This window comes from Podarcis cretensis (assembly GCF_951804945.1).
Source record: "Podarcis cretensis genome assembly, chromosome: 8".
Classification (NCBI taxonomy): Eukaryota; Metazoa; Chordata; class Lepidosauria; order Squamata; family Lacertidae; genus Podarcis; species Podarcis cretensis.
This window is the reverse complement of record NC_137177.1, coordinates 66,907,748-66,931,620: the sequence shown is the minus strand read 5'-3', so window position 1 is coordinate 66,931,620 and position 23,873 is coordinate 66,907,748. Positions and strand designations below refer to the sequence as shown.

Genomic DNA, 23,873 nt, shown 5'->3' with positions numbered 1-23,873 from the left:
GGGGTACCAACACTATGGAACTTCATGGGGCAGTTTACAACATGGAGCACATACTAAAAAAAAGAAAAACAACTTCAAACAAAGGCCTATTTGAAGAAGAACGTTTTTGCCCCGCGGCTAAAGATACGTAAGGAAGATGCCAGGCAGGCCTCCCTGGGGAGCGTATTCCACAAACAGGGAGTCACTGCAGAAAAGGCCCTGCTGTTGTGTTGCCACTCTGTCCTCACATGCATACCCTCTAACATTTCTCCAAAGAAAATTCCAGAATGATAATGTTAACTATTTATACCCCACACATCTTACTGGGTTGTCCCAGCCCCTCTGGGCAGCTTCCAACATTGTAGAGCAGTCTCATGCTCTACTTTGGTGTCCAGACTCAAGCAGCCAGTTGCCTGTGTTTCTAAAGGTTGGGGGTTGAAGCAGCAGGAGGGGCAGGTGCCCATTTTTCTGCGCCTGACAAAGCTGTGGATGAAGTCCTTTGCACACACATGCACATTGATTCTGCTCTGTTTGAAATGCCGTGGCAGAAACAGCACGTTCCCTGCAACCCTAAGGGCTGACTCAGCTGCTCATCGAGTCACTCTTTCCAGGCCAGATTGATAATGCACTAATTTGCATAGCAGCGTCTTTCAAGGAAGCCCATTCGCGACAATGTCCTTTGCAGTTCGCAGAAGAAACTCATAATGGAAATGAGAAGTGCTTTCCCTTTTATTTCCCCTTTGCTCTACACCGCAGAGCTCTCGAAGCACTGCCCTAAATTGGGCGATGAATCAGGGCCCCTATCCACAGGGCCCCAGCATTGGGGGAGACCTCGGATCGAGTCCTGACGCTGCCCAGCTCCCTTTTTGCTGCCCCTTTCACCCTGGTCTTGGATTTCCTGCGGGCTTCTGAACGGTTCCTCTGAACAGCCGTGCTCTTAAACAGACATTTCCTTCCTCCCATGGTGGTTTTGCCTGAAGGGCTTCCTTGTGATGGCTCTGCCCTCATTTCCCACCTGTCCGCTGGGTGAAATGTTGAGGACACCCTCTGCCCTCATCGCTTTCCCCAGGGCCTCCTTCTTGCCAGGCTGCATCCTCGGCGGCCTCCGGGTAGTCTCCAGTGGCCCCTGACAGCTGTTCCTCTGGGGATCCTTGCAGATAATGGGCTCCTCATCCCGGACTTGAATGATGAGGTGGCAGCGACCCGCTGCTGCTGTGGTAAGTAGACAAACGAAGGGAGGGCAAGTTTTGCAGGGGGGTCAACAATGAAACTGGCAATATCCTAATGCAGTCCTACAAATCTATGGGGTCTGGCTGCCACTTGGGAATCTGAGTGCTGTTCTGGGGTCCCATGCCCGTGGAAGGAGATTGTGGAGCTGGGTTAAGGTTCAGAAACACTGCCATGGAAATGTTCCGAGGGCTACATTGACTAATGCTGTAGCATTAGTAGTCATAGAAGTATAGATTTGTGGAGTCGTCAGATGGGATCTTGCTAGCAGGGAGCTGCTGCGCTATGTGGAAAGGTTGCAGCATTTGGGACGTTTGGGTTTAGAGGAAAGGTAAGAGGCGATTTGATGGAAGCGAATGACTTACGCCTGGCATGGAGAAAATGGAGAAAGAAAAGTTTTCACCCTCTTTCACAACACGAGAACTTGTGGATATTGAAGCAGAATGTCGGAAGATTCGGGACAGAGAAAGGAGAGTCCTTCACACAGTGCATAGTTAAACTTTGGAACTCGCTGCCTCATGAAGCAGTGATGGCCACCAAACTGGATGGCTTTGAAAGAGAGGGCTATCTGTGTCTACCAGCCGCAATGGCTTCTGAATTCGTGCTTCTGAATACCAGTTGCTGGAAACTGCAGGAAGGGAGAATGTTCTTGGGCTCAGGTCGTGCTTTCAGCCTTCCCAAATAGGCATCTGGTTTGCCACTGTGAGAACAGGAAGCTGGACCAGACGAGCTATTGGCCTGATCCTTTTCTTAAGTTCTGGGACGGCCCTATTGTTAGGCAGAATGAGGCAGCTGCCTCAGGCAGGACATAATGGAGAGTGGCCTGGAGGTGTTGGAGGATGAAGGTATAGATTCTCATTTGCTGGAGTAAGTGGGTCACTGCCCAACCAACCTCAGTCAACTCGCATCTACCTGCCTTCTTTTCCTGAACCCCCAAAGCTAGCTCCAGGGGCAGTAGAAGACATTGACTCATCCTGGCGCTGAGACTGGTTTCAGCTGCAAGCCAGGTCAGTTTGTGCATGTGGAAGGGGGGGGGGGCTGCCATTTAATCCTTTCCCCCCAGCAAAGCAATGGCTCTCTTGCTAGTGACATGCCCCATGATTTTCGTATTATAGCATTAGTTTAGGTGGTGATGTCAGCACTCTGGAGGGGAAGGTTTATTAAATGATCTGCCAGGATCCCCTACAATTGTCAAGTGGTCCAAAAAATATTTGAAGATCTGTTATTTAAAGGTGAGAATAAGAGGGAAAGCTTGTAATGGTTTGTGGGTTGTGTGTGTGTGTCTAATGTAAAGATTGTTCCACCTTCAAGGCAATGCAACTTTTTCTGAGGGTGAGGAGCAGAGGACGCAAAACTTGGAGGAAGTTTCCAGTTGTGCTATGTGGCTTTTTTATATATATACTGAGATGCTCATCTCCAAATTCACGGTCTGAGTTTTGGAACTGAAATTTGACAAGCAAAAACACAATGGATTGTATATAGAACTAGTCCTACTCAGAGTAATGATAACTGCTAAGGCTAGAAGAGTTGCTTGGAGCAGCTTACAGGTAAAAAGCAAAAACAACCCCTGGTTATTATTTTGCTGAAAACAGTAGTGGCATCAATATTGCAGAGAGCACCACCAATACATTAACCAGCAGCAAGAGAATCAAACTCCTGCATTAAAAAAGCAAAAACTTTTTCTCCATTGCCTCCAGGAGGACACTAATAAAGACTGGCTCCACTCTACTCGTCACAAGAAATTGTGACGGGGCTTTTGGGCCCTGGCTTTTTAGACAGATAGGTTCTGAAATGTTTGATTGGCAGGTGTGGATTTGCTGATGTTGGCACAATGCAAGTGGGGAATGTTTGACATCATCACAATTCTCAGAGGAGAAGTTGGAGGAGCAGGTCCCAGGGTGGGGGGGGGGTATTCATTTCAGCTCTGCTCTCACCCACGGTAATGCGCAATCTGTCCCGCTTTGTGTAGGAGGGCTTTACAAGAACAGGGCCGGTGCAACCACAACAAGGCCTCTTCTGAGGTCATGGGGTTTTTGAGGATGGCAAACTTAAGAGAGAGGAAGGGGGTGGGGAAGGAGGAGGAGGAGGAAGGCTGATGGACCTGATATTTCTATATACTATCAGCATCTCATCTGCTGCATTTGTGTGTGTTGGGATGGAAGGGTCTGTAAATTTCAGGTACCTCAATTTCTCATTTCCCCCATCATAAATTCAGTTCTTTGCATTTTGCAGCCATATGTGGTGTGTTTCTTTTAATCGTCATGAAAACTCACCAGCGTTTTAGTGCTAATTTCTCCCAGCAAAACACCTCCTCCTCCGCCTCCTCCTCCTCCTAGCTTTCCCCCCTAATGGAATGCATTTTGTCTGCTAATTTCACTAATTCCTTCATTTCTACACACCCTTTCCTCTAATATATGCATTTTCATAAACACTGGCTGGAGAGCCACATTGCAAAATTCAGATTAGTGCAGATTTCAAAGAAAGGAGAGCTGTGTTCCATCGGTTCATGTTTGTTTTCACCCCCCAGCAAAGGCAAGCCCGATATATTTGGCTTTAAAGCCAAGTGGAATTGAATTTTCTCTCCATCTCTAGACTGGACTGCACATTAGTACATGTGAAAAAGGATCTCGCGTGAACCAGCAACGTGCTACCACGGCTAAAAAAGCAAATGTGGTCTTTGGCTGTGTGACAGAATCATCGCATCCAGATCATGAGAAGTAATAAGCCTGGCTGAGTTGTTCCTACCATCGTGCAACAGGGAGTGTGTGAAAAACCCCTCTCCTCCAAGACCCCCAGGTCCCCATCACTGTTCCTGCAGTGCCCCACCACTTCGGGGGCTGGACCTCTGCAGCAGCAGGCCTTTGTTGCTAAAGTCGGTTCCTCGCAGGAGAACACAGGAGCTCTTGCCTCGTCTGTGGGATTTGGAATCCTGTGTGGGGTGGTCAGAAGGCTTGGAGACGCTTAGCCTGGAGAAGAGGTTCCAATATCTGCTCAGATATTGGCTTTCTGTTGCTCCAGAGCCCAACAGGTGGAAACCACACAGAAACAAGATTTTGACAAAATGTTAGGAGAAACGTCTTCATGGTACAAGCTGTTCAACACAAGAAGGGGCTGCCTTTGCTGCTGGTGGTGGGGTCCTTTGCTGCAGGTATTTAAGCTTCCATTGCCTCCTGCATTGCAGACCCTGACTTGCACCCGGGGTGGGGGTTGGACTCAGGGCTGGATTAACCATTAAGCAAAATAAGCACATGCTTAAGGCATCAAGGGAAGGGTTGGGCGACACATAAATTTTCCATTGCTAGGTTTTAACATTAACGGCCCCAAATTGCTCAGCTGAGTGTTCATTTTCTCAGTCGAAGTCTATTACAAATCCCAACAGGACAACTAGGCAGCAAGGCGGACTGCATGCTTTGTCTCTGCTAAGTATAGAAGCAGATGTGTTATGTGAGATTAGTTTCGGGGGTCTGATCAAAGACTCTGCAATTAGAAAAAGTGGGAGAAAAATATTAATGAAGTGGAAGTTTACCAAAAATAATCATTATTTTCCAACTTACTTGTAGGTTTCGTTTCATTTCAGAAACTAAAATTTTATTTTACGGTTTTCTATTGTTTATACTTTGAATTAGATATACCAGTATATGGTGGCACCAAAATCTTTTAAGTGCTATCTTAGGCCTTCTAAAGGTCTTAATTTGGCCCAGGAGGCAGTGCTTTACTGCGGGGATTTAATCTGCCATCACCTCCTCCACTGCAGACCCTGACTTGCACCTGGGGTGGGAGCGGGTTGGACTAAATGAATCCCAAGGACCTCCAACATGATGATTCTTTTCTTCTCCACTGGGATTTAATTCCTTTCCCAGGCAAGTCAGACCCCGAACCTTGACGCTTTGGGGCCAAATACACTGTTTCCAGGAAGGTAAAGGATACCAAGAGATCCTTCGGGGAAAGGGCACAATTATTCTGGTAAAGAGCTGCCTCAGCAGCCCTCCTGGCTTTTTCTTATCAGTCCTGGCTTGTGGTTGCAGTGCCATCGAAGGCGCAGCACATCCTGCCTGCTGAGATATTGCTTCTGGGCTTCAATACTGGGTCCCTAGGGCAGCCGCCCCCAACTCTGGTGCCCTCCTGAGACAGCTGGATTCCTACTGATGGAGCACTTGGCTAGTAGGCATGATGGTGAAGCTCTGCCTCTGCAGCAGGAGGGAGCAACGCATCTGAGCACCAGTTTCTGGAAACGGCAGAAGGGGAAAGTTCTCTGGTGCTTGAATCCAGCTTGTGGGTTCCCCACAGGCCTGGCAGCAGACCCAGAGCACAACAGCAGCACTCTCCCCTCCTGCGGTTTCTGGCAACAGGTATTCAGAAGCATTTGCCGCCTCTGATCGTGGAGGCAGAGGAGAGCTATCATGGCTAGTAGCCACTGAGAGAGTGGTCTTCCAGGAATTTCTCTAATTCTCTTTTAAAGCCATCCAAGATGCAGACCCTCCAAGTGCCCCTATTTTCCAGGGACAGTCCCAGATTTACAGATGCCGTCCCGGTTTCTGATTTGATCCTGGAATGTCCCGCTTCTCCTTGGGATGTTCCCATTTTCATTGGAGAAATATTAGAGGGTATGGAGTTACGCGACCTCCGATTCAAGGACATAAGTAAATCTACAATCTTTAGAAGACATATGTATAGGGAAGGTGTTTTTTAAAATGTTTGTTATATTTTTATATATGTTGGAACCTGTCCCGCTGCCGCACAATTTCTGTTCTCATCCTGAGGTAAAGTTTTTAACCTGAGGTACTTCCTGGTTAGCGGAATCTGTAACCCGAAGTGTTTGTAACTCGAGGTGTTTGCAACCCGAGGTACCACTGTAATAACTTTTTTATTATTATAGACTAGGAAGTCCCTATTTTCATTGGAGAAATGTTTAGAAAACATCTGAAGGGTGCCCCGTATAGGGAAGGTTTATTTTTTTAAAAAAAGTTTAATGTTTTGTAATGCTTTTACGTATGTTGAAAGATGACAAGACTGGCTGGGGTAAGCCAGTCAGATGGGAGGGGTATAAATAAAATTATTATTATTATTATTATTATTATTATTATTATTATTACTATTATTATTACTACTATTATTATTATGGAATAGGATGTCCCTATTTTCATAGGAGAAATGTTGTAGGGTATGAAGGTGGTGGCCATTCCTGCGTCCTGTGGCATGGAGTTCCATTGTTCAACTTTGTGCTGTGTGAAGGTCTTTCTACTATCTGTCCGGAGTCTCCCAGCACTGGATATTCCACAAGTTTTAGCAATAAATGAGCAAGAACAAGCTGTGATTATTCAGTACGCATGTGCAGAGTGCCAATGTATTTCTTATTCCTGGGCTCTATTAGGAATGCCAGAAGCTGTGTCAGTCAGGCCACCTAGGTCAATATTGTCTGCAGTGACACGCAAAACGAGTGCTGTACCTTGGTTTAAGAACAGTCCGGTTTAAGAACGATTTGGTTTACAAACTCCACAAAACTGGAAATAGTGTGCCAGTTTGAGAACTTTACCTCAGTCTAAGAACGGAATCCGAACGGTGGAAGGGCACCGGTGGCGGGAGGCCTCATTAGGGAAAGCACGCCTCGGTTTAAGAACAGTTTCGGTTGAAGAACGGGCTTCCGGAACAGATTAAGTTCGTAAACCGAGGTACCACTGTACCCATGAGCCGTTATCCCTTCTCCTATTAGAATTATAGAATGGTAGAGTTATAAGGGACCCCAAGGGTTGTCTTGTCTGACCCCCTGCAACGCAGGAATCTTTTGCCCAGTGTGGGGCTTGAACCCACAACCTTGAGATTAAGAGTCTCATGCTCTGCTGATGGAGCTAAATAAGTTACACTCAAAGCGTGTTTGGGGTCTGTGTTGCTCTGAGCCCTGTTATCAGCTGGGCTGGCTGTTGGGGCTGTTGTGGTGACAGGGCGAGTCATTGACCTCAAACGTAAATTTCAGGTTATGGTGAGGAGTCATTTGGATTGCGACAGGCAAGACGTTGGTGGGCAGGCAGCTCTCAGCTGTCTCATCACAGACGCAAGGCTGTGTGGCACGCCTTTTCCCCTTTCTCCTTTGCAAACTTTATCGGAGTATGCTGGCAAACACCCACACCGCCAGGGTGACGCTGAATGGGGCTTATCGGCGCCGCGTGCTGGGAGTGAGTGGGAGGGTGATTTGCGGGCAACTCGCGGTGTTTCCCCTGTCATATCAGATAAGGTCAACACAAGGAGCTTTGAAAAATTACCAGCCTTTAAGAAAACCACCACCAGAGCAGCAGCAGCAAGAGGAACTACGATTCCGATCTCTTCTGCCTGTGAGATGAGCGAGAGCAGATGCTCGAAAGGCCTTGCAGGTTAAAATAAGGGGGCTTCCTTGCAACACCCCCATTCTTGTACCAAGAATCATTCCTCATCATTGTACATTTCCCCTGTAGCAGCTCTGCTCTGCTTTCTAAATACCAGTTGCTGAAAATTGTGTGTGTGCACATACACTTTCATGGTTAGGTGTACAGACCCTCCAAGTGCCCCTATTTTGCAGGGAACATCCCAGATTTACAGAAGCCACCCTGGTTTCTGATTTGATCCCGGAATGTCCCGCTTTTCTTTAGGACGTCCCTACGCGGGTGGCGCTGTGGGCTAAACCACAGAGCCTAGGACTTGCTGATCAGAAGGTTGGTGGTTCGAATCCCCGCAATGGGGTGAGCTCCCGTTGCTCGGTCCCTGCTCCTGCCAACCTAGCAGTTCGAAAGCATGTCAAAAGTGCAAGTACATAAATAGGTACCGCTCTGACGGGAAGGTAAACGGCATTTCTGTGTGATGCTCTGGTTTGCCAGAAGCGGCTTAGTCATGCTAGCCACATGACCTGGAAGCTGTACGCTGGATCCCTCAGCCAATAAAACAAGATGAGCGCCGCAACCCCAGAGTCATCCACGACTGGACCTAATGGTCAGGGGTCCCTTTACCTTTACCTATTTTAATTGAAGAAATGTTGGAGGATATGGTGTTACGCAACCCCCAAACCAAGAAGATAAGTAACTATACAACCTTTAGAAGACATATGTATAGGGAAGCTGTTTTTTAAAATGTTTAATGTTTTGTTATGTTTTTATATATTTTGGAAGCCACCCAGAGTGGCTGGGGCAACCCAGTCAGATTGTTGTTGTTTAGTCGTTTAGTCGTGTCTGACTCTTCGTGACCCCATGGACCAGAGCACGCCAGGCACTCCTGTCTTCCACTGCCTCCCGCAGTTTGGTCAGACTCATGTTTGTAGCTTCAAGAACACTGTCCAACCATCTCGTCCTCTGTTGTCCCCTTCTCCTTGTGCCCTCCATCTTTCCCAGCATCAGGGTCTTTTCCAGGGAGTCTTCTCTTCTCATGAGGTGGCCAAAGTATTGGAGCCTCAGCTTCACGATCTCCAGTCAGATTGGGAGGGTATAAATACAGTGGTACCTCTGGTTACAAACGTAATTCGTTCCGGAGGTCCATTCTTAACCTGAAACCGTTCTTAACCTGAGGTACCACTTTAGCTAATGGGGCCTCCCGCCACCACCCCACCACTGCCGCATGATTTCTGTTCTCATCCTGAGGTAAAGTTCTTAACCCAAGGTACTTCTGGGTTAGCGGAGTCTGTAACCCGAAGTGTTTGTAACCTGAGGTGTTTGTAAACCGAGGTACCACTGTAATAACTTTTTTATTATTATAGAATAAAGGTAAAGGGAGCCCTGACCCTTAGGTCCAGTTGGGACTGACTCTGGGGTTGCGGCGCTCATCTCGCTTTATTGGCCAAGGAAGCCGGCGTACAGCTTCCGGGTCATGTGGCCAGCATGACTAAGCCGCTTCTGGCGAACCAGAGCTGCGCACGGAAACGCCGTTTTCCTTCCTGCCGGAGTGGTACCTATTTATCTACTTGCACTTTGACGTGCTTTCGAACTGCTAGGTTGGCAGGAGCAGGGACCGAGCAACAGGAGCTCACCCCGTCGCAGGGATTCGAACTGCCAACCTTCTGATCAGCAAGTCCTAGGCTCTGTGGTTTAACCCACAGCGCCACCTGCGTCCCATTATTATAGAACAGGAAGTCCCTATTTTCATTGGAGAAATGTTGGAGGGAATGGGTGTTTCTTGTGGATTTCCCAACAGGGCACCTGATTGGCCACTGTGACACTCAAACCCCTCCTCCGCCACGGATTCATACAAATCAAGGATTCTGATGAGGCACTACAAATCCTCCAATGGGGACTGGGTGATGACAGCCTTACATTTTTATGTATATAGGGAGATATCGCTGAAGGTTCTGCCCCAACAGTGGTGGACCTGGTTTCCTGTGTGCTTCTGAATGCCATTTTCCAGAAGCCACAAAAGCGGAGGTTGCTCTTGTGTTTGGGTCCTGTCTGCAGGCATCCCACAGGCATCTGGTTGGCCTGCTGCAAGAACAGCATGCTGGACTAGATGGGACACTGGCGTAATCCAGCAGGCTCTTCTGATGTTTTTATGCCCTCCATGGTGCTGGTCTTCAGCTCTCATTAGCCCCAATCAGCTTAGCCTATAGCAGGCTTCCTCAACCTTGGCCCTCTAGATGTTTTGAGACTACAATTCCCAGCATCCCTGACCACTGGTCCTGCTAGCTAGGGATCATGGGAGTTGTAGGCCAAAAACATCTGGAGGGCTGAGGTTGAGGAAGCCTGGCCTATAGCCTAGGAGGCTAATGGGAGCTGAGCATCTGGACCACAGAATCATAGAGTTGGAAGAGACCACAAAGGTCATCTTGTCCAACCCCCTGCAAAGCCCAACTTGGGGCTCGAACCCACAACCCTGAGATTAAGAGTCTCGTGCTCTACTGGCTGAGCTATCTATGGTGACTCCAGCATTCCTGTTCTACCCAGAATTCAACCCTACAATTCCCAGAATACAACCCTACAATTCACCTGTCAATCCCTCCTCGCAGGGAACTCTCAGCACTTTTAACAAATGACAGTTCTCAGGATTCTGTGGGGGAAAGTCATGACTGTTTAATGTGGTATGATGCTGCTTTATATAGAGCAGATTTGGCCCTAGTTTCCAGGCAAAACAGACATCAGCACCACCTGGTGGGCATAGCGTTCCTTCACATAATGCAGGTTTCAGTGACTGCTGTCACTGCTGCAAAATTCGGGATTTGTTGGTTGGGATTGCAGCCTACCTCGCTAGTTTGATTTCATGTGTCCGTATAAACTCTGGTGGATCTAATTTCCCTCACTGAGGCATCAGGGAAAGGACAATTTAGCATGCTGTTGACATTTTGGTCTTTGTCTCCCGGGCTGAAGAAATTCCCGTGGACACACTGAACAGTTTACAGGCTCCCTCCACAAAGTTATTTGTGTAATGCAGCATTTTATTTCGTAAATGGCTATTTTATAAAGAATATGGTCACACGTGTGCCTCTACTGGAATGTAACGCTCAAACTAATTTATTCTTTAAATGTTTGTGATCAACGTGACTTTGGGGTTGTCAACTTGAAATCCTAGGACATTAGCAGGTAAATTCCATGTTGGGGGGGGGGGGGAGAAACTACAATAATGAGGGATGGCATCCCTTTGTTCTTTAACATGCACAATACAAAGTGGGGCATGGCTGAAAGCCTAACCCAGGGGTAGGCAACCTAAGGCCAGGGGGCTGGATGCAGCCCAATCACCTTCTCAATCCAGCCCATGGATGATCCTGGAATCAGCGTGTTTTTACATGAGTAGAATGTGTCCTTTTATGTAATATGCATCTCTGGGTTATTTGTGGGGCATAGGAATTCGTTCATATTTTTTCCCCAAAATATAGTCCGGCCCACCACATGGTCTGAGGGACGGTGGACCGGCCCATGGCTAAAAAAGGTTACTGACCCCTGGCCTAACCCCACTTACCTAAGCCCCAATGAATGTTGAGTGTTACGCTTCTGATTTGAGTGCCACACTTCCATTTTGAGTGCCACAGTTCCATTTTGAGTCTTACACTGAGGTCTGTCTGTTTTTGCTATTTATTTTGCGTTTTTGTTTTTGCAGCTTTTTTGTTTTGTTTTTGTGACTGTGTAGAACCCAGTTCGGCTACTGATTGATTGATGGATTGATTGATTGAGTGACTGCAGTACATTGTTTATTGCTTTCATTTTATGCATCAGTGGTCTCGTTAGATAGTAAAATTCATGTTAAATTGCTGTTTTAGGGGTTGTTTTTAAAAGTCTAGAACGGATTAATGCATTTTGCATTACTTTCTATGGAAAGTGTGCCTTGGTTTTGGAATGCTTTGGTTTTGGAACAGTCTTCCGTAACGGATTAAGTTTGAGAACCAAGGTACGCCTGTATGTAGATTTTTAATATGTGGATATTAAAAAATAACAGCAGCAGCAGCAGCAGCAGCAGCAAAGTCCACTGTAGAGAACTAAGTAATTGCAGCAAGATTCTGTTCTGTGATGCAGCTGAATGGGCAGACAGGAGAAAATCTGTTTGATAGTCCCTCTTCAAGGGATTCCCCAGGCATCCCTTCCGTAGCAGTCAAGCCTCCAAGGCTGCTGCACAGGCTCTTTCTCTCCATCTTTCCTCTTTCAGGCCTTTCTGACGACTCTCTTGACCTCAGCCTGCAGCTCCAGAAATCTGGGGAGCACAACTCAGGGCGAGCTCATAAGGACGCTTCGGAAACAAGGGACCCCAAGGAGCCTGTGGAGTTCGGAACAAGAGGTGCTGATTCGCAATGGGCGGGAGTCCACACTGCCACGAAGGTGCCCATATGGTAAGTGAGGGGGGCTGCAGTCCCTCTGCAGGGATGGAGCACTTTCAGTCCGGCTGGGGTTCCTCCTGAATCTTGTGGGCCTTGAAAATGTGGGGCGGGTGAGAGCTGGTAAAAAAGCTACAGGGCCAGAAGGGGCCCCTGTCCCTAACTATCTTGCATATGTGTGTTTTTTGTAATGGTTAACAAAATAAGTATATGTCGTAGCTCAGTTGGTAATCTCAAAGCCACGAGTTCGAGTCCCATGTTGGGCCAAAGATCCCTGCCTTGCAGGGGGTTGGAGTAGATGGCCCTCGTGGTCCCTTTCAACTCTACAATTCTGTGTTCAACACATGCACAGTGCTGAATGATGGCTTGCAAGCATATGTCATGAACAGAGCATTTGTGAGTATTTCTGAGGCTTTCTTACTACAGAGGCTAGAGACCGCTGGATCAGGCCAATGGCCCATCTGGTCCAGCATCCTGTTCTCACAGTGGCCACCCAGATGCCCATTGTGGGAAACTGGCAAGCAGGACCCATGCACAAGAGCCCTCGCCCCTCTGGTAGCTTCCACAAGCATTGCTGCCTTCATCTGTGGAGGCAGAATGTAGCTATCATTGCGGCTAGCAGCCATCCATCAGTTGCCTTCTCCTCCATGAGTTTTGTCCATCCTCTTTTAAACCCACTCAAGTTGGTGTCCATCATGGCCTCCAGTGGGAGAGAGTTCCACAGTTTAACTTTGAAGGACTTTGTTTTATCTGTCCCGACAGTGGCATAGCGTGGGTTGTCAGCACCTGGGCAAGGCAAGTAATTTGCGCCTCCTAACCCATGGATTTGCGCCCCCTAACCCTAACCCCCAGATGTTGCACCCGGTGTGGCCGGCCCCCCCTGCACCCCCCACGCTATGCCACTGTGTCCCGAATCTTCCAACATTGAGCTTCATGGGACATCTCTGAGTTCTAGTGTTATGAGAGAGGGAGAAAAACTTCTGCTCACTTTCTCAATGCCGTGTATAATTTTATAAACTTCTTCCTCGACTTTCCTCTAATCTAAAGAGTCCCAAACTCTGCAATCTTTCCTTGCATGTTTTCAAAAAAGAAAGCTGGGCTTTCCAGGAAAGGCTCAAAGGTTCGAAGCCCCCTTCGGCTCTCTGTGACCTTCGGCTCCAAAAGTAATTTATTTCTCACACGATGGATGATTCTCTTAAGGTATCCAAGCTGGCCCTTTCTGGAACATGGTTGTGGTTTATTTAAATAGAAAATGTACAAAGGGGCGCGCTTGTTTTGCAGGGAATATGTACTGGATATCACAAGAATGCAAAAAACCTGCAGACAGATGCTGTTCTGGGTGTGCATTTTGTGAAGGTAAGAATCCAGAGCGGGGTAGTTTGGGAGAGTTGGGCAGAGCTGGGGCAAGGCTGGGATGCTTCCCCCCCCCCCTTGCATGGAAGAAACAGGGAGGAGAGGGAAAGGGTGCTGAGTCCAGCCTTCTCTACTCATGCTTCCTTCCTGGACAAAACCTCCCAAAGATGTTTGATTTAATGTACAGTAAAAGCAAACTGATTAATCCAGATGCAAGCAACCAAGTCATCGTGACACCCTGCAGAGACTTCCAGAACACAGTGTGCGGCTGTAAGTCGGGCTACTTTGAGGAGTCCAAGTATCCTGGGCACCTGGACTGCCAGAAATGCACAGACTGCTTGTCTATGAATCGGCAAACACAGCAGAATTGTGAGTATCCCAAAGTGCTCAATATCTGCCTTTGGATCACTGTTTCCCAAACAAGAGATAAATTAGGTACATAATTGAACAAGAGATAAATTAAGTTTTTCTTTTCTGGTCCCCACACCCCTCTTCTTGATAATTTTTATAGCATCAACCTGGTTACCAAAAAGAAATAGAAATGAATGAAATTAAAACTCAGTGTGTGTGTGTGTGTGTGTGTGTGTGTGTAGGCAAGTTGTCACAATTGCCAATGAAGAATGCAGCTATGTGATGCCTGCATTGCAGGAATTTGGATTAAATGGCCCCTAGGGTCCCTTCCAACTCTACAATTTTATTATTCTTATTTTTTTTTAATTAGCAATTTCAACATAACAAAATATCAAAACATATCATATTCATTATTTCCCCCCCTTTCCCCCACCTCCCCATTGAACCCCCCCCCCCCGAGACTTCCCTCAGCTCCCCTCTCTGATTTCTCAACACGTATTATTCTCTGCATACTGTAAAATTGTATAAATCCTTATATTATCCGTCTATTATGTTAACAGTCAATAAATTTGTGTTATGTTTATTCAAAACCTGCCAAGGAGTCCAATTCATTCTGTTGTCTAATTTGTAATTTGTATACAGTTCTATGACTCTATGCAGGATTTTGTCAAGGCTTTGTCGAGAAATTTAGGAGAAATGTGTGTTAAATGCTGAAGAATTAAAAATAAATAAATAAATAAATAAATAAATAAATAAAATAATAATAATAATAATAATAATAATAATAATAATAATGGCAAGCCGATGCAGAAATGTGATGAACTCAACATAAGATTGGAGAAATGGGAAACTGAGAGAATCCAAAACTGATGGCCTTGTCCATCCCTAACAGAGAGGAGACTAGTAGAGCTGCATTCAAATGGCTGGCTGTATTGAAATCCTAAACTGGTCCCGAAACCGATTACCATGGGGCTTCCCTTTCCTTGCAGGCTCCCGAAAGGCAAACACGGAGTGTGGAGACTGCCTGCCTGGCTTCCGCCTATCTGGAGAAAGCTGCCAGCCATTCCCAACGTGAGATCTCCTTGGTTGTTCTTGATTTCCTTCCTCCGTGGGGAATTCTGAGGGAGGGGTGGAAACTAAAAGTGAGGCCTGCTTTCCCCTTTGGCTAAAGGTCTCCCAAGAGGGCTGCCACATTCTCAGCCATATTTTATTTAAAGAACCCAACCAAAATAGGGCAGGGGATACTCTCTCTATTGTTCCTTGCTTATCAGAATCAGCCTCAGTTTTCTGGTTCCCTTGCTAAAAATTTGTGAGTGTGGGATTTGCTAGCTGTGTGCCCCTGTGGATCTCTGAAAGTTAAATCTTTGAACACAGAACAGACCCATTTTGGACTCTTCCAGATAACTTTTTATTGAGCTTTCATCCTGATATGTTTTCCCATATACGAAATCGGCTGCTTATTGAGTATTCACTCTGATTTGTTTGCATTGCACCAATGGATTGTGATCCTGTACTTTCCATTCCATTCCCCACCACTTTCCTTACTGCAAAAAGTCCAGGGTTGGTTTTTTTAAAAAGCAGGTTTCTTGCAGCAAGTCAATTTCAGCTGTACAACCTGAATTTGATGTTCCATGACTAAATCTGACTTGCAAAACAGCCGTCTGGAAGCAGCCCTAGTCTGCCATGCAAATTCATCACTGGCACCTGCCAGTCGACGCTACCCATTTAGGACAGTTTGATCACTGGTTCATTCTCTTTTTCAAGTATATTCCTTTGGAGAATCAGCCCTGGACTTCAAATTATTGGCAGTCAGCTGGGTTGGGAAATAAACCAACATGGTGGGCAGCAAATGTAATGTCAATGGTGATGTGGACAATAAGAATTCAATGAGAATTGCAATGTTCTAAGCTCATCCCTGTCTTCATCATTTTAGTCAGTGGGTGCTAGTAAGCTCCACCTAAATTCTTTTGCAAATTTCTTTGATTTTTATGTATTTATTTATTTATTTTGTAAAAAGCAACCAATAATTTTTATCAAAATCATCATCACCATTAGTACCATATCACTCATAGAGATTCAGGTAGGTAGCCGTGCTGGTCTGACGCAGTCGAAATAAATAAATAAATAAATAAATAAATAAATAAATAAATAAATAAATTTAAAAATGGTCCAGTAGCACCAACTAAATTTGTTCTGGGTATAAGCTTTCGTGATACACTTCAGATACACTGAAACTTCTGTTTCAGTGTATCTGAAGAAGTGTGCGTGCACACGAAAGCTTATAGCCAGAACATACCCATAGAGATGCTGTGGATGAGTCTCTCTTAAATTCTCAAGTGCCCTTATGTTCTCTTTGACATACAACACAAAGCAACCCTCAACACATCATTTCCCTGTCCTTTGTAATGCTTGTACCCAGGCATAACCTACAAATTCTCTCCATTCCTGCAGTTTCTTATTATGCTTACTGTCTCTGTGTTCTTAGTTCAGCTCCAAGCCCTCTCCAGCTCCCTCCGCCATTAACCTATAAGTCCCTCTCCAAATATCTCTGGTGTCTCCATTGCCACCACCACGGCCTTGGGCCTCTTTGTGGGCTCACAGCTGAGTTCTGCTCTACCCAGTTTTGGTGACCTTGAATGCTGAGGCCAGCCTTCTCCAGCATGGTGCCCTCCAGATGGTTTTGTATTGCAGTGCCGTTCCTCCCTTACTGCTCATTTGTCATGTTGGCCAGGCTGGTGGGAACTGGAGAAAGCCATGTTGGGGAAACCTGGTTAGCATCCTTATCCCATAGAGATGTGTTACCCCAAGCTAGACATTCTCCACCTTTTGTCCACCCCCTTCTTTCAGTCCCCTGCATTGCCACCCTTCTGTTTGGGAAATTAAGCCCCATTGGTCTGCAATCTACAAGTGGAGCCTGTCCCTTTCTGGTCTATGATCTGCTTGTCTCGAAACACACCCTGCTCCTGCACACTGCCTACCAAATCAACTCTATTCTTCTGACACCCACCATCTCTCACCCAGACATCAGAAGCTCTCCATCCCACCTCTTGCTTAGTTGACCTCAGGAAGCATTTCTGTAAGGACTGCCTTTAGATTTCAACAGACTACCTAGAAACTTATTTTATCTTTTCCCTCCAGAGCAGGATTGCCGTTTAACTCTGATGCTTCACGACTTCCGGTACCCACCACCCCAAGCAGGCAAGTCCCCACACGATCACCTGCCCCTCACAAAGTGATCTCTCCCTGAATCACTTTGTCATCACCCAATAAACAGGTCGCTGTGGTGAAGGCAGCGGTACTCAAAAGAATCCTCTTCCCACCCCTTCCCTTTCCACTGTAACACAACAGCCCTGCAGTGCGGCCTGAGAGAATTGTCTGGGAGAATGGGCTGCCTTTGTGGCCTATTTTTACCTAAAGGACTTAACTCTTTTTGTCTTCTAGCAAGAGTCCCAGAACTGAAATCTGCGGCAAGGACTGTAAATTTGGTAGGTCTTGGCAATGTCACACCTGGTGTTATGAGCTCAGTTTAGTGTTTAATGGAGGGGTGTGGGTAACCTCAGGGTCAGGGGCCAAATGGAGCACTCTGCCTGGCCCTTGGGAGTTTCCCCTGGTTGTGCCTCACAATAGCCTGAATTTGCACCTTTCTGGAGTACTTTGCCTTGACTGCAATGTGTCTGTGGCCTGTGATTGTGCCTTCTGCTTGCCTGAATGATGGAGAAAGGGGTGTTTATGTGCATGGAAATCTGTTTCTTGTGTGACTGAAACATAGCCTATGGTAGGGCTGTCATATTTCAAGAAGTGAAAATATGGACGCAAACAAATTGTTGACTTAAAAAAAAAATTCCCCTCCAAAATGCGATTTTTCGGTTATGTTGCCAAAAATCCAGGACAAACTGCCACTTTTTGGACATTCCCCCCAGATATCACTTCTGCTACTGAGATCCCGGTTAATGTCTGGGAAAATCTGGACGTATGGCAACCCTAAGCTCTAAGATAGTAAGGTAAGAATCACATTACCTGCCCCAGGTTCAGTCCTCAATGGCATCTTCAGGTGGGACTTTACAACTGGGCTGGGCAAATTTGTGAAGGAGAAGTTAAATGTGTGTTACATTATGGTTGCCATCCATCTGGATTCAGCCATACATTGCCAGGATTCGGCCATTGGAAACAGTGTCTGGGGGGAAATCGCTTAAATGTCCAGGAAAATCCGGACGTATGGCAACCCATGTCAGAAGTGTAGATTTTGGCAAATTTCCTTAAAAATAGCTCAGAAACAACAACTTCTTCTTCTTCTTCGCTCAACAACTGTTGCATCCAGATTTTCACTTTTTGAAATGGTTAAATGGGACCGCCATGCCACTTTTGTTCAGGTTGAGCCAGTACAGTACAGGGGTTAGAGTGCTCAGCTAAGACCTGGGAGAGACCAGGGTTCAAATCCCCACTCAGCCATGAAGCTTACTGGGTGTCTTTGGGTCAGTCGCTGCCTCTCAGTCTAACCCACCTCGCAGGGTTGTTGTGCAAGGGGGGTGGGTGTGGGTGAGGCAGAATCATGTATGCCACCTTGAGCTTGAATAATAGTGAGACTGGAGAAGCCAGTATAAGTTGCAATTTCAGTTGCATTTGGTGAAACCGCTTGAGGCATCCACTGTGTTGAGCTACTTCAATTGCTTCTGTTTGATTTGCTCATTGCGGACAGCTGGAAGTTTGTAAATTTGTGAAAATAAACTTGATTTTCAATGGGGGAGGATTTGAATAATATCGATTGCAACTGTATGTGCCCATACACTGCAGTTGTACAATGTCTGGGGAGCTTGGTCAAGGCGAGGTGTTTGATTCCTCACTTTTTGGTCTCTTCCTGCGTGTCTTCTAAGCTATAGGTGTCTGCGGATGCTTGATGCTTCTGGCAGCGGCCTTCATTGTGTACTTTATAAGGAGATTTGCCTCCCGTGCTGAGAAGAGCTACTCCACATCTCCATGTGTCCAGACTGGCCAGCCTACCAAACACCTTTGCAATGGTAATCCTAAGGTGGAAACAGGACCAGTCCTGCCATTTGGGTAGAGTGTTTAGAGGCTGTAGCTGCAGACCCTCCTCCAGTCCATTCACCTCTGTTGGGGATCGGAGCTGTGTGCCCCACAAGCCAACCATTTGCCCTCTAAGCTGGTTCACTGAAGTTCAGTAGCCCCAGGCTTTTGCTGAAGTAAGATTCAGTCAGTCAGCCTGAACAGCTTCTACACATGGAACAGGGCAGGATGGGATCCTATCCTCTGCCTCAGGCAGAAAAATATCTTGGACTGGCTCCCACAGGGTGGTCATATCCCCCACACATGCAAAGTGCTTCAGACCAATTACAATATATAGATCAATCTGTATAAGTCCAGCTGTTGCAATTATACCTGTTTTGCAGACAGTGGCGTAGCGTGGGGGGTGCAGGGGGCCCCGGCTGCACCGGGTGCAACATCTGGGGGTTAGGGGTAGGGGTAGGGTTAGGGGGCGCAAATCCACGGGTTAGGGGGCACAAATCCATGGGTTAGGGGGCGCAAATTACTTGCCTTGCCCCGGGTGCTGACAACCCACGCTACGCCACTGTTTGCAGATAAAGAACTGAGGTCGAAAGACTAACAGCTCGCCCAAGCTGGCTAGGGAGTTTTTTAGAGTTCCCTGCAGAGAGGAATTAACTGTTAAACCACTTGGAGAATTATAGTTCTGTGACGGGGCAGGGAGGGTCCTCTTACAGACTCCCAGCACCCTCCACAAACTACAGTTCCCAGGATTCTTTTTTTTCCCTCTCTCTCTCTCTCCCTCCGGTCATTTACCTTATTTTCTGTGTATAACACACCTCTTATTTTTGGGGACTCAAAATTAAAAAAATGGGGGGAGATTGGCCCCGTGTATAAGACTACCCCCTGTTTTTAACATTTTTTAGTAAAGAAATCTAGTCTTATACACGGAAGAGTATGGTATATTAAATCTCCAAAAATATTCCAGAACACTATGGTTTTTGTTTTTTAAAATGTATAAAGTTTCTTCTTGACTTCCTACCCCCCTTTCCTGATGTTTGTTTTTTTTACTCCATTTTATTAGCTGTTTTACAATACATGCGTTTTTACTCGCTAAACTCCAGTATCATTAATTCTTTCATTAATCCACCGCTTATATTTCAAATCCTGCCAGCGACTTCATGTAGGGGTGATACTTTAACAGATCAATGGTCTCCCATCCTCCTTGGACTCCTTGGATCCTCGTTATGGCCTCTTAATCTGGCAGTTAATTTTGCCATTTCAGCCCAGTCCATCATTTTCATAAGCCATTCTTCCTTCCTTGGTAATCCTTCCTCCTTCCACCTCTGTGCATATAAAGTTCTAGCTCCTATTACACTTCCCATAATTCTTTTGAGAGATGCCATGACAATCTCAAATGCTTTAAATGTTCAGTGCGGATGGGCCCTTTTCCTAGCAACCTAACCACTAAAGGTGTAGCAAACTTAGCTGTCAACCTTCCCTTTTTTTGCGGGAAATTCTCTTATTCCAGCGCCATTTCCCGCTGCTTCCTACTGCTATCCCGGATTGTTAGATATCCCGTAGACTGTCCCCGGGACAGGTGAGGCTGCTGATCCCTTACTTTCGAGGCTGCTGATCCCTTCTTTTCTTTTCTTTTTTTTTTAAATTCTTTTTATTAGGCTCTTTTTCAACACAGAAAACAAAAGAGAAAACCAACAACATCAAACATAACATATCAAACAAAAAAACGCATCCAAAAAAGAAAAAAGAGAAAAGAAAAAGAAAAAAACACACACATACACATAACAAATTACAACGTTACATTAAAAGACTTCCCTCCATCACGGTTTGAGCTCTATTTTTACCTTATCTTCCTGCGGTTTCTTTTTGCCATCTTTATCAATACCTCTCAGGCTCTATGTTATACCTACTGTAATTTTAATATTTCCTAAATTTGTTTCTATGTATGTAATGAATTTATTCCAATCATTAATAAATTTTACATTTTTCTGATGCCTGATCTTCTGTGTCATCCTTGCTAGCTCTATATACTCAAATAACTTGGATTGCCATTCTCTGATAGTTGGAATATTGGGGGTTTTCCAATTTTGCGCTAAAAGTAACCTGGCCGCTACCGTTGCGTATTGGAACATGATTTGATCTTCTCGTCTTATCTCCTCCCTGACCATTCCTAAGAGAAAAGCTTCAGGTTTTTTAGGGAATGTGTATTTCAATATTTTTTTTAGTTCATCATAAATAAGTCCCCAAAACCTTTTCACTTCTCCACAGGCCCACCACATGTGAAGGAAGTCACCCTCTTTTGATTTGCACTTCCAGCAGGTTTTGTCCCCAGTCTTGTACATTTTTTCCAATTTCACAGGGGTTATATACCACCTGTACATCATTTTTTGTAAATTTTCTCGGTTAGTCCAACACATGCTGTAAATTTCATGTCCTTGTTCCAAAGTTTCACCCACCTATCAAACTCTAAGTTATATCCAAGGTCCATGGCCCATTTAATCATAACTTCCTTTACTTCTTCATCCTTGGTGTCCCAGTCTAGTAGTTGATTATACATTTTAGATAGGAGTTTAGAGTTTCCTTCTATTATTTCCACCTGGTATCTAGACTTTTTCTCACTCATCCCTATTTTTTTATGTTCGTTCCATAACGCATTAATTTGATAAAATTGTAACCAAGTCGTTAGTTTGTCTTTTATTTCTTCATAGGGTCTGAGTCTCCACCCTTTGTCTGTTCCTACCAGTAATTCCTCATAGGTCCATCTTTGACCTTCCATGTTGGCTTTTTTAATTGTTAGGATATCGATTGGTGACAGCCACCATGGGGTGTCCTTTTCTATAAGTCTCTTATTTCTGTTCCATACCTCGAGTAGCGCTTCTCTAATAACGTGGTTGGCAAATCCTTTATGTACTCTCTCCTTTTCCTGCCATAAATACGCATGCCAACCAAATCTGGCGTCGAATCCCTCCAAATCCAACAAATCCGTGTTTTTCAACGCAATCCAATCCTTGATCCAACACAAACATGAAGCCTCATAATATAATTTTAGGTTCGGGACGGCAAACCCTCCCCTTTCTTTACGGTCTGTGAGTAGTTTGAATTTAATTCTTGCTCTTTTGCCCTGCCAGATAAATCTGGACAGGGTTTTCTGCCAATCTTTAAATAGCGTCGTGCCCCTAATCACCGGGATGTTCTGAAATAGGAACAGCAGCCTTGGAAGAATGCTCATCTTAATTACTGCCATCCTCCCCGACCAGGAAAGTTTTAAACGACTCCAGGTCTCCAAATCTTTTTTAATCTCTTTCCAGGTCTTTGTGTAATTATCTTCCACTAGGTTTATATTTTTCGTAGTGATCCAAATGCCTAGGTATTTCACCTTTTTTACCACCTTAATTCCTGTTTTTATCTCAAGCTGGTTTCTTAGATCTTCGGATAAGTTCTTTGTTAGCATCTTAGTTTTAACCTTGTTCAGTTTAAAACCGGATAGCTTCCCAAATTCTTCCAACAACTCTATGACTTTGTCGATACACTCTACTGGGTCTCTTAACGATATTACCAAATCATCTGCGTAGGCTTTTAATTTGTATTCTTTAGCCCCTATACTAATTCCTTTTATTTCCGGAGTTTCCCTTATTTTGTTTGTAATTACTTCCAACACCATAATAAATAGGAGAGGGGATAGGGGGCATCCCTGTCTTGTACCCTTCGAAATCTCAAACAAATTAGTTAAATTACTATTAATAATCAATTTGGCTTTCTGACCCGAATAAATTGCTCTTATACCTTCCATAAATGGCCCCTCCATTCCAACTCTCTCCATACATTTTAGTAGAAACCGCCAGGATACGTTATCAAATGCCTTTTCGGCATCGATAAAGATTAGGGCTGCAGGGATATCTATCTTAAAGTCCAAGTATTCAATAACATTTATTATATGTCTTACATTATCTTTTAAGTATCTATTAGGTAAAAAACCAGCTTGGTCTTTGTGAATAGATTTTGATAGATATTTTTTGAGCCTATTAGCCATTATTTCTGTAAAGATTTTGTAGTCGTTATTAAGTAGTGATATCGGTCTATAGTTTCTAAAATCCAACTTATCCGACTCTGATTTAGGAATTAACGTAATATAGGCCTCTTTCCAGGAATCAGGTATCCTTCCTCCTTGTAGAGTGTTATTCATTACATCACGAAGGACCGGAGCCAGGTGTTCTTTCTAAGACTTTATAATATTTTTGTGACAGGCCGTCCGGTCCTGGTGCTTTCCCTGGCTTCATCTTTTTAATTGCCTCCTTAACCTCGTCTATTGTTATTAGCTTATTTAAATATATTTTTTCTTCATCCGTCAGCTGTTCTCCTCTGTTCCCTTATTTTCAAATCTGAAAGTTGACAGCTATGGTAGCAAATATCATGTCCAGCACATGCAGAAGCTCTCCAAGAATTTTGACGTGCCCATTGCTCTCAGAGACTAGTGTCTACGCCCCTTGAGACTTTCTGCTGCAGCTGGAAGATGCCCCCAGAGCCTTGCGGTTTGTAAAGCCAAATCTTTTGTTTTTGCAGGCACGGTGCAGATGCCCCCCCTGTTTCTCCATTCAGAGCCTCCCGCCGCATCCCTCGCCGAGAAAGAGAAACTGGTGAACGGAGCGCCCCCGATCTGTGGTTTGCTGCAAGGCAGAAACATGTACGCCGTGATTGACACTGTGCCAGTCCGGCGCTGGAAAGAGTTTGTGCGGGGTCTGGGCCTGCACGACAGGGAGATTGAGCTGGTGGAGCTGGAGCACTCGCAGTTCCGCGAGCAGCAGTATGAGATGCTCAAGTGCTGGTGCCAGCAGCAGCAGGGGCCCTCAACAGACGCCATCTTCACCGTCCTGGAGAGCATGCAGCTGGGTGGCTGCGCCCAGGAACTGAGAGAGCAGCTGCACGCTAACAGCTAGCAGGGGAGTCCCTGAGATGGGGTGGAGGCAAAGATCTGAGCCATGCTGTTCCCCACCCCATCTCAGACAGACTTGCGCTGGGGCAAAGGAAACAGAGAGCTCCAACCTCATGGAAGGGGCACTGCAGGTATAGAACTTTGCAGTGACATTGAAATCTTACTTCAGGTATTCTGGAACATGTGTAGTGCCTAAGACACTGAGCTGCAACCCAAGGATGATGCAGTTCCAATGGATATTCCAGGTGGCCTCTGAGATAAGGAGAT

General features: G+C 45.6%; 1 protein-coding gene across 3 annotated transcripts; it reads left to right on the top strand.

Moving 5' to 3' along the window:
• The first annotated feature begins 683 nt into the window (after positions 1-683).
• Positions 684-23,873, top strand: TNFRSF25 (TNF receptor superfamily member 25). 3 transcript variants are annotated; one of them, XM_079987093.1, is made up of 9 exons: positions 684-1,196; positions 11,788-11,968; positions 13,235-13,309; positions 13,517-13,675; positions 14,647-14,728; positions 16,796-16,855; positions 17,099-17,142; positions 18,529-18,672; positions 23,237-23,873. In XM_079987093.1, the coding sequence occupies exons 1-9, from the start codon at positions 1,164-1,166 to the stop codon at positions 23,608-23,610; spliced, it is 1,152 nt and encodes a 383-aa protein (XP_079843219.1). In that variant the 5' UTR covers positions 684-1,163; the 3' UTR covers positions 23,611-23,873. The 3 variants fall into 3 exon arrangements, with proteins under 3 accessions (XP_079843219.1, XP_079843220.1, XP_079843218.1); XM_079987094.1 differs by having other exon boundaries at positions 11,816-11,968; positions 13,235-13,675; XM_079987092.1 differs by having other exon boundaries at positions 13,235-13,675.